The following is an 11,429-nucleotide window of genomic DNA, read 5'->3' as shown; positions in this document are numbered from 1 at the left end:
TGTACCTAGCGGAAAGAAGGGACCCTTTGGGTGGTATAAGAAGCGAATAAAGGAGCCCACACCTTTATAGAGAAAAGCCTGCACGGATCCCCCAGGAAGTTGGCATCTTGAGGAGGCGAGAATGTAGAAACAGGGTGTGCGTCTCGAGGGAAAAGATATGAAAAATCCCCGTACACATGCTGATGCGGTGCTAATTCCAAGAATTCGTGACTTCTTGAGGTACGACCGATTTAACGTGCACTTAGTACACTCTTGCACGATGGTAGACATTGCGAAAAGAATGCAACGTTGCTTCGAAAGCAGTCAAACTGGAAACCTCATAAATGAGCACAGCTCATTAGACAGAAAAGGTCCAACTACCAAGCACAGCTCGTGAGGTCACACAGCCGCCCAACAAATGAGCATGACTCAATAGGCAGATAAGGCCCAAATTGACGAGCACGGCTCGTGAGGCCACGTAGCCGCCTAACAAATGAGTACAGCTCGTTAGGCAGATAAGGCTTAAACTGGTGAGCACGACTCTGAGGCCACGCAACCGCCCAACAAATAAGCACAACTCATTAGGCAGATAAGGCCCAAACTGACGAGCACGACTCGTGATGCCACCCAATCGCCCAACAAATGAGCACAACTCATTAGGCAGACAAGGCCCAACTGACGAACACGACTCGTAAGGCCACCTAGCCGCCCAACAAATGAGCACAACTCATTAGACGGCCAAAAAAAAGTCTCAGAGCAGTAGCTCGGCAAAAAAGTCTCGAAGCAACAGCTTGGCAAAGAGTGCTACGAAGAGTAGCTCGATAAAAAGTGCTTCGAAGAGTAGCTCGGCAAACCCAGCTCGGCAAAATAGCCTCGAAGCAACAACTTGGAAAAATGGTCTTGAAGCAACAGCTCGGCGAAGAATGCTTCGAAGAGCAGCTCAGCCAAGCTAGCTCGGTAAAAAGTGCTTCGAAGAGCAGCTCGGCAAAATGGCCTCGAAGCAACAACTCAGCAAAAAGTGCTCTGAATATCAGTTCGGTAAAATTTGCTCGGCAAAAAAGCCTCGAAGCAACAGCTTGGCAAAGAGTGCTTTAGAGAGTAGCTCGGAAAAAACCTGCTTTGCAAAAAAGTCTCGGGACAATAGCTCGACAAAGAGTGCTTTAGAGAGCAACTTGGCAAAAACATGCTCGGCAAAAAAGCCTCGAGACAACAGCTCGGCAAAGAGTGCTTCAGAGAGCAACTCGACAAAAACTACTCGGCAAAAAAGCTTCGAGACAACAACTCGGCAAAGAGTGCTTCAGAGAGCAGCTTGGCAAAACCTACTCGGAAAAAAAACCTTGGAAGTAATAGATTAGCAAAGATTACTTCGGGGAGTAGCTCGGCAAAGCCAGCTTGGCAAAGAGACGTCGAAGCAATAGCTCGGCAAAAATACCACGAAGAACAACCCAGCACAAACGGCTCAGCAAAGCCTCGAGAATCTTCTCGACAATTGTCAATGAGGATAGAAATTCCCCATTAAGGGGGCTCAGCAGAAGCTAGTCGGTATGATTTGCCTGGCACAGACAAGCAAATTGAGCCGCTTGGAGATATCGGCCCGGCATAGATCCTCGAGAAAGGCGGTTTGGAGACAATTAGCTCGGATTAGCCGAACCCCATCGCCGGCTTAGATCAATTGTCTTTCTCCATATCGACTCGAAAGAACCGCACCACACCCCCTTGGCTCAGCAAGCCACTTGGAGGCCCACCATCTACTCGGACTAGCCGAGCCCCATCGCCAGCTCAGGTCAGCCGTCTTTCTCCGGATTGGCTAGGAAGAACCGCACCACACTCCCTTTGACTCGGCAAACTGAGCCAGGTTGGAGTCAACCAGTCGGGCAGCAGGTATTCCAAAAAATATATATATGTATAATAATAATAATAATAATAATAATAATAATAATAATAATAATAATAATATGATGATAATGGGGGACAACTAGCATATATGAGAAGAAGACACGGCAACTTTCAAAATTTCTTCTGAAAATTTGAAATTAAAGGGGGGACAACTGATGCGCCCAAAGTATATCAGCTAATAAGAAGAAGTTAACACCTAATCATCGTTACCCAAGTCAGACCTTCTGACAGGAGCAATCAACTTCAACCTAATAAAGAGGATGAGAGATTCACACCGACACCTTAAATGGGCAGGGTAATACACGCGAGCACTTTATGACCCGGGAGTGATTCACGCCCCCGCGTCATAAAGGCAAATCAACTCAAGGTTAACCCTAACCACTATAAGAGGGGACACAGGGAAGAGATCAAGGTAAGTTATTCGACACCAATTTTTAGTGTTGCATTTGACCTCTCTAAAACATTTCCCTTACTTAGTTATCAGAGCGATCATCGAAGTACACCCTGGGTCCTCCAAGCTTTTCTTCCTTTCCCTTTTTCAGGTCAGCAGAAGTCGAAATAGCAGTCCCGCCGATTTTATCCTGCAACAGCAATAATTATGTTGTGGGCGTAAATTAGAATGGGAATATTTCATATCTAATCATTTATTTTTAAAATATATTATTTTTATAAATAATTATGTTTTTTTGCTATTAATTAAGGAAGGAGGATGTAGTATTTTTTACATTACAAACTATTGATCTATAAATAATTTAACAATAATTTCAATTTTAAATTTCTTAAACATTTCTATAACTTGCATTGTCTCTGTATCCTTATAAAAGGGTTTCTGGAACTATAGAGAACATGTAGTGTGCGTTTTGCACCTTATCATTCATACAAAATAATTATTTTAATCTTATTATCTCTATTACTAACTAAAAGAAAAGGGGCCAATTTTCAATTTTTATTTTTTTCTTTATCTCTACAATGACTTTCTTTATATATATATATTTCAATTACTAATAGCTAAATTGAGATGCTCTAAAAATTCTAGAAGGAAATCCAAGCCTTTTTTTCTCTTGTGAGAATAATACTTTCTATTATTTTAAGTTTTCTACGTAATTACAAAAATGTCACCTTTTCAAAATTATATACGAAAATTAAAAACATTTTTTTATTATTTTTTTTACATTTCCTATATAAATCTTAGGTATTTTTTGAAATTTTAAAAAATTAGAGAAAAATAATATTATAAAAAATTAATTTTATACATTATTAAAATTTAATTTTAAAAATTTCTAATTATATTTAATTGAAATTTATTTTTAATAATGTCTTTATCTTACATTGAGAAAGATTACAATAAAAATAAGTTTTCTTCTTATTTTTTTTTTTCCAAATAGAATTTTTAAAAATAAGTTTGTAATTATCTAAAAATTTTAGAAGTAATAATCCTCGGTTTTTTCATAAGAATGCTGTTATATCATTATCACCCCTTTATATATTATTCTAAATCTGATTTCAACCCAATAGAAAGCTTTAATTAGAAAACCCACCCCCATCAGGCCATCACCAACATATCTAAAGTTCATTGCAGGAACCTCAAAGCCTTCATCTCTCTCTTCGTTTCCTTCGCATCGAGAGTGCCTTTCTTTCTGGTTTCAAACCAATTCCTAAGGTCAGTTTCGATCTTTTCTCTGTGCTGTGTTCTTTTTCTTTTTGTTTTTAACTTTTCCAATGTGATTCATTTTTCGCATACGGTATGATGTTTCTCTGAAATTCTGTAATTTGGATTCCCATAGCATCATCGATTTTCCCTCTCTTTGATCTGCTTGTTCGTGCGACATTCCAATTGTAACACCAAAATATTAATAATTATAGTAATAATAATTTATGCTTTAAGTTATTTGTGAACCCTTTATTTGTTCATTTGTGATCCGTGTAGATGTGAGAAGCTGCCCGGTTTGAGTTTGAATTTGGCCATCGCTAGGAAATCTTGATTTGCGAATATGGAACTATGCATTCTTTGAACCAAAAAATGGTTACACATTCGTTGTTTGTAGAATTAGTGAGGTGTTATGACTCGCATAGGCATTGTTTTCTTGACAATCTCGGGAAAGAAATTGCATGATCTTGGGATTTGGAAATATGCCGTCTGCAAAAGAAATTGCGTACTTCCATAGGGTTGATTTTTCGATTGAATTTTTCTATTTTTTGGTGTTGAAACTGTACGTACGGACCAAACACTGCAGAGTGAATGGAATATTTTATTTTTATCAGATGCTCAAAGACATGGAGTAAGCTAATATTTTGGGGGATACATTTTTGGATGCCTCATTGGTCAGGCTTGATCTTGGTTCAGTTGAGATTTAGATTTGAAATTAAAAAGACGGCTTTAGATTTGTGCATTTTGACTGTAATATGGGTTGTGTTTTCACATATAGGTGAATAGAAGTTAACTCTGTGGGTGTGTGTATGTGGAGAGAGAGAGAGAGAGACAGAGAGAGAGATTTGTGTATTTGTAGTTGTTGTCCTAACATTGTTTGGATTGCCATATTTGCTTTGAGTGATGTTGCAAGAATCTAAACATCTGTTTAGTTGTGGAAACAGTTCTTATTTTCCTAATTACAAAAATGTATCGAATTTTTAGTTTTCTAACATTTATTTAGGGTTTGCTTGGATCAAGAGTTTTATGTGGGGAAAGGAAACGAAAGGAAAATAAGAAGGAAACTCATTTTCCCTTATATTTTTCTTCTCTATTAAATACTATCAAAAATGAAAGTTTATATTAATTTTCTTTCTCATTTCCTTAATAACCAAACATGAAAATGAGGATTCCTTGATATTTTTCTTTCCTTTCCCTAATATTTTCTTAGCTCCAAACAGGCTTTTAGGAATGTTGGAAAATATATTTTTACTGTTTTTCACATTCTCTGTATAAATGTTGAAAAACCCAATAACACAGCGCTATTTTTGTAATTCTTAGAAAAAGTGGAAATGGAAAATAAAACTATTTTCGACAGCTGAACAAGGCCTAAAGTTTGGTGAGCAAAAACATGCCAAACATGCCCGGCATGGAATCTGAAGATTGATTGAGGTGGAGTGTCACCATCTTTTCAGATTCTCCAATTTATTCATGTATGAAAACAAGAATCCAAGAAAGAGAAAAAGGGAAAACTTAGACAAAGAAAATGGATACTATTGTTTGATTGTCTGAATCTGCCATTTTAAAGATTTTGAGTTATTCTTTCTGTAGGACATCTTTTGAGCTAAAACATTGCAATGAAACTCAAAGAAGGTGGGTTAGAGAGTTCTAGTAAGGCTGATTTAACTCCATCAGCACTGATATGTGGGCTTCCAGATGATATAGCTCTTTTCTGTTTGACAAGGGTTCCTCGGAAGTATCATGGACTTCTCAAATGTGTTTCAAGGAGATGGAGAGACTTAGTGTGCAGTGAAGAATGGCATTCTTATCGACGAAAGCATAATCTGGATGAAACTTGGATTTATGCTTTGTGTAGAGACAAGTCTGAGAGGGTTTGCTGTTATGTGCTAGACCCCAGCCCATCAAGAAGGTGTTGGAAGCTTGTCGAAGGCATTCCGTCTCACAGCTTGAAGAGGAAAGGCATGGGTTTTGAAGTGTTGGGAAAGAAAGTTTACTTATTGGGTGGCTGTGGTTGGTTTGAAGATGCTACTGATGAAGTCTACTGCTATGATGCTTCTACAAACATTTGGAGTGAAGCTGCTCCATTATCAACTGCAAGGTATCCTTCGTTGCTTGTATCTTTTTCTCATTTACTTGCACTAGTCACAGACATTTAAACATTCATTGAAGTAGATTTCAGCTGCTGAGTAGCATAGTGACATTGTGCTGAGTCATTGATATTATTATTTTTATTTTGTTGCTTCTGTTTCTTTATGTGAATATTGTATTTTACAGAAATAGGTCATTTTTTTTATTTTTTAGATTTTCTTGGGAGGAACCGGGAGAGCTGAAATTGGAGAATATTTTTTCCCTTTGTGGTACTTTGTTATGGGATTACATAATGGCTAAGATAATTTTGTTGGGCCAGTATTTGCTGTAGAAGATAACATTCTGATCTATACATTGTTAATCTGGAACCTTCTGTAATCTTTTCAGGCGACTTTCAAAGGGAATAAATTGTCTTGATATATAGTGTTCAGTTGTTTTCATTCGTTTGCTTGTTTGCTCTTTTGTTTCCTTTTTGCCCCATTCCTATATTGTTAAGAGTTACCTCTATCCTATGCCCATTTTTTTTTGAGAAAATTAGTTTAGAATTGCTTTTGTGGATTACCTGAACCTTTAAGAAGTATTGATTTATGATCAAATTAAACTTGTGATTGTGTCTGTACCTTATTAGTTGAACTTGTCTCTGTAGGCTTCTGTGCTATATGCAGAATTATATGCTTGAAACTTTGTATTCCATGTCTTTTTCAAATTTCAAGTAGTCATCTATGACTTCTATTGCATCCAGGTGCTATTTTGCCTGTGAAGTTCTCGATGAGAAATTATATGCCATCGGTGGGTTGGGCTCAAAGTCAAGTGATCCCCATTCCTGGGACACCTATGATCCATGCACAAACAGCTGGAAACCTCATTCAGATTCCAACATTGTCCCAGACATTGAAGATTCCATAGTCTTGGATGGGAAAATTCATATACGTTGTGGCTCTTCTGCTGTATCTTCTCATGTGTATGCAGTTGTTTACGATCCATCAAGCGGCACATGGCAGCATGCAGATGCTGATTTGGCGTCAGGCTGGCGAGGTCCAGCTGCTGTTGTTGATGGGAAGCTTTATGTGTTAGATCAGAGTTCAGGAACCAGGCTGATGATGTGGCAGAAGGAAAAGAGAGAATGGGTGGCCGTTGGGAGGCTCTCACCTCTACTTACGAGACCGCCCTGTAGGCTAGTTGCCATTGGGAAGAACATATTTGTTGTAGGGAAGGGACTTAGCACAGTTGTCATTGATGTTGGCAGTGCTGTTAGTGTTGGAGGAGTAATGGTGAGCTCTTCTATACCCAAATTGCCTTCTGATGATGATGTAATGAGCTGCAAATCTCTAGCAGTTTGAATCACTAGGCTGAAAGTGATTTCTAGTTGATCTCTTCTATCAAAATGTAAGTGCTCTGTGTACGTTTGGACATTGTGCATTAAGATTCCCTACCAAATCATTTGTTATACACTTGATAAACTGCATCCTGTTATGTTGTATCAGTGCTGATGAGAATTATAGGAAGCTTATTAAAAAGATTTAGGGCTTGCTTGGAAACTGCATCATGTGACATTTTTTTTTTTATAATTATTTAGAAATTAATAATAGAAAATGATATCCAATCTCAGTTAATAGATGGGGCATGATATTCATGTTCCCTGCTAGAAAGTGGCCTCCCCTTGCAAATTAGCTATGATGCTTTCTCAGTTGTGTGATAACATGGATTTGGTTGCTTTCTGTGTTGATGATTGTAATATTAATTTTATAACCTAAAGGGTCATTATGAAAAATAAAAAGAGAGGAGAAAAATATTTAGAACTTTTTTTTTTTTATCTAAAAATTATAATTATATAGATCAAAAATGGATATGTAAAAATAGCCCAAAGCTCACACACAACCAGAGAAAACATACGACTCAAAGGCTAACAATCACACCATACATCCATGCCTGGGCATTCCTCGGATCAAGTAATCAACTAACTACGATCAAGTACACAGGAATGGGAATTTATCATAAATTATTCTGAAAGTGTGAGTTTGGATCACTTTTACAATAGCTTCCGGATGAGTTACTAGCCCTTCAAATCTCCTTTTGTTTCGGAAGTGCCAAATCCAATAAATAGTAATGGCAAGACAGGCCCTCTTAGCCTCCGCCGTAACTCCTATGCCTCTTGACTTCTTTGATAAGTCATTTGATATTGGCCTTAATTGTAGACATTGCCTGGGTCATTTTAAGCCATCCTCTTAAGTGATTCCAAACAGTACTGGATATTCTGCATTTGAAGAATAGATGCTTAGCATTCTCCTTTTCAACTCCACACAGCACACGTGTCATCAATATCCTCCCAATTCATCTATCACTGGTGAGTAGTTTACCTTTAGCAGCCATCCATAGTAGAAATGAGTGCTTCGGGTCACATGGATTCTTCCATATCAACTTGTGCCACGGTACAATACTCCCTTTAGGTCTCCAAAACTGGTATGCTTCATGACAGTGGAAATGTTGCCCATCATCCCATTCCTTTAGCTTATCCACAACCTTCATTCTATCACCACATCTAACAATCAGCATGTTCTTTATGTCAATGAGTTTCTTGAATAAGGGGCAATCATTGTGTTTGGCTATAGCCTCCCATAAATTACCACCTCTTAAATAAACATGGCTAACCCACCTAGACCATAAGGAATCTTTCTTATTATGTATATTCCATAAGGTTTTAGTGAGTAGGGCCAAGTTCCAACTTTTGAGATCCATAACCCCCAATCCACCCTCCATTTTTGGCAAGCATACATCACTCCATGCGACCAATGGCTTCTTCTTACCACCCCATAGGAAGGCTCGACAGAGTTTAATCACACGAGTCATCAGAGAATTAGGAATAGGAAAGATCGAAAGCCAAAAACACTCCACACCTCACACTATTGAGTTAAGCAGCTGCAGGTTACCTGCATAAGAGAGAGAGTGACCTGGCCAAGAGCTAATCTGATTGCCAATTCTGTTAATGAGGGGAGAAAAATGCATCACATTCAGTCTCATGGAAGCCAGTGGTATACCCAGATAACGAAATGGGAAGCCAGCCAAAGGGAAACCAGTTATGCTCTTAATCAACTCCAGAGCACTACCATTTAATCTAGCACAATAAAGGTTAGATTTAATTAGACTAGCACGAAGCCCTGAGCAATCAACAAACAGGTTCAGTCTATCCATAACCATTCTAACAAAAGAGTCATCTCCCCTAGCAAATATAATCAAGTCATTGGCGAAAGCCAGGTGGGAAATTTTCATGTCCCCACATTTTGAATGAAATCTGTACCTAGGTACCTCTTCCAGATCCTTAAGGAGCCTCGAAAGGTATTCCATGCATATAACAAACAGGAGGGGTGATAAAGGGTCACCCTGTCTTAGGCCCTTTTTCCTAGCAAATAGCCCATACCTACCCCCATTCAAAGAGAGGGAATATGAAGTAGTTACGCACTGCATCACCCAACCCACCATAGTCTCTGGAAAGTTCAAATGAATAAGCATACCTCTCAAGAAACTCCAAGACACTGAGTCATACGCCTTCTTAAGATCTATTTTGAGCATACATCTTGGAGAAATTCTCTTTCTGGCATATTTCCTAACCAGCTCTTGAACTAGAAAAATATTTTCTATCATAAACCTCTAACTTAAAAAGGCAGACTGAGCTTTATCCACTAGAGTATTCAACCCTGGTTTAATTCTATTAGCTAAAATCTTCAAGATGACTTTATATACCACATTACAACAAGAAATGGGCCTATATTGCTATATAGAATCTGCATGCTGAGACTCAGCTATCAGTGCAATGGAGGTATGGTTCAACTGCTTAAGGAGCTTACCATTGATGAAAAACTCCTTAATTGCCAAGGTAAATTCCTTTCCAATAATATTCCAAGCCTTTTTGAAGACACATGAAGTAAAACCATTTGGGCCAGGAGATTTGTCCTCCCCAATACTAAACAGGGCAGCTTTTATTTCCTCATCGGATACCTCCTCAATCATCTTCCTTGCATGAGATTCACTAAGGGAAGGACCTCTACTAACAACCAGGGGATCCATTGGTTAGATAGAGATGGAAAATATACAAACTCTATATTTGATGGGAGAGAAATTTTTTCTTACAGTTTTTACTATTTTCATAATTTTAAAAAATTAAAAATATTTTAAATAATTGATAAAATTTTGATCATTGATAAATGAAGTATTGTTTAAAGATAATATTCTCATGCTACAAAATGATATATAAAAAAGTGTGGTCAAATCAAGAGAACAAAGTAGGGAAAATGATATAGCGCTTATAGTCAATTTATAGTCAAAGAAATATACGAATTTAACTTATAGTGCTTATAATCAAATGTGAAATTATGAGAATGAAGTTATAATGCTTATAGTCAATTTATATTTCTTTGTTTTCTTGATTCATCCATAGTTTAAATGATATTTACTTGACTTATTTGATATCCAATGGAGAAGGCAATTGGCACAAAATATGCTTATAAATTGACTATGATAGTCGTTGCTTCAAAATCAACTGTAATATATTAATTAACATTACTACAAAATGATATTATTGCTACTTTTTACCACCCTTAAAGTTTAAAACAATGCAATATTCTCTTTTGAGATTAAATCTGTTTGTGTAAATCATTTGTCGATGCTCGATCATTCATGAAGTGCTTTATTATTACTTAATCTAATACAATTGACAATTTTATCATTGTATTTTTCTTAATTGCCCATACTTTTTCCAATACCAATTTGTACTAAGATATTATTAATCTTTACCATAAGGGCTCCCCCCCCCCCCCCCCTAATTTTGGAAACTATGCCATAATAGCCATGTCATTTGAAATTTAAAAATTATTGTGCCTCTTTAAAAATTTTAAAATTTAAATTTCACACATGTACAGTTAGCCCAAATGTCAAGTGATTTAGAGTGTTTGTGTGTGTGTGTGTGTGTGTAATTTGACCCCTACACTTTTCCTTTGAAATTTGGTTTTAACTTATGGAAGAGGGTTGACTAGATATACAAACCTTTTAAAAAATTTCTCTATGGGACAAAGTTTTAGGAAGAACACTCTCCTCTATATTACAGTCTTAATCTAACTTCCACATTTCCCCACTTAAAGTACATAGATGAAGGTAGGTAATTTTGATTTAATCCTCCTAATATGTAGATGCTATAAAATTCTAAAATAATTGATAATGAGTTAAGCTTAAACAAATATTTCTTTGTATTAAAATTGAAATATACACACATAACCCTATCATATTTTTGTGAGAAAATCATTGGAAATTTTAGCCTTATAGTGAGCTCAAGTCATCTTTTAGTTTTCATGAATTCAAGAATATTTATAGAAGTTAATACCTAAACTTTTGTAAGGGGCACCACTTCTTATGTTCGTACAAGTGAAGTTCTTAATTAAGCACTTCTCCTATAGGCATACTATACAAATAGACTTCATTATAAGTATTTTATTCATTCTCTTGCTGATGCAACAATTAGCACTGGTTATTCTTGGAATTGTATTGAACACATTTTGCTACATATCAATCATTTGTTATTCTCCATTAGCCTAGATAAATATACAAGTAAAAAATTGTGATGGGCACCATGGTGGACTGAGCCTTAAAGATCCATTGGAAGTTCTAGATTATCCAATCACAAGGTCAAGAGCTAAGAAAATCAAGGAAGTAATGCAAGGATTGGTGCAATCCATTTGGGCCGAGTTTGCAAATTTATCAAGAAAGACCCCAATATTCAAGATGGGCTTGAAAGAAGAAGAACCAACTTTAATCCATGTGATACAAGCTA

At 36.9% G+C, this 11,429-nt stretch overlaps 1 protein-coding gene across 2 annotated transcripts; it reads left to right on the top strand.

The window, feature by feature from the left end:
- The first annotated feature begins 3,404 nt into the window (after positions 1–3,404).
- On the top strand, positions 3,405–7,149 carry LOC131166387 (F-box/kelch-repeat protein SKIP4). 2 transcript variants are annotated; one of them, XM_058124901.1, is made up of 4 exons: positions 3,405–3,535; positions 4,844–4,954; positions 5,114–5,621; positions 6,354–7,149. In XM_058124901.1, exons 3-4 carry the CDS (start codon positions 5,140–5,142, stop codon positions 6,949–6,951), a joined length of 1,080 nt encoding a protein of 359 aa, XP_057980884.1. In that variant the 5' UTR covers positions 3,405–3,535; positions 4,844–4,954; positions 5,114–5,139; the 3' UTR covers positions 6,952–7,149. The 2 variants fall into 2 exon arrangements, with proteins under 2 accessions (XP_057980884.1, XP_057980885.1); XM_058124902.1 differs by lacking the exon at positions 4,844–4,954.
- The last annotated feature ends 4,280 nt before the right edge of the window (positions 7,150–11,429 follow it).

Source organism: Malania oleifera, chromosome 10 (genome assembly GCF_029873635.1).
Source record: "Malania oleifera isolate guangnan ecotype guangnan chromosome 10, ASM2987363v1, whole genome shotgun sequence".
NCBI lineage: Eukaryota > Viridiplantae > Streptophyta > Magnoliopsida > Santalales > Ximeniaceae > Malania > Malania oleifera.
This window is presented reverse-complemented; position numbering and strand designations above follow the sequence as displayed.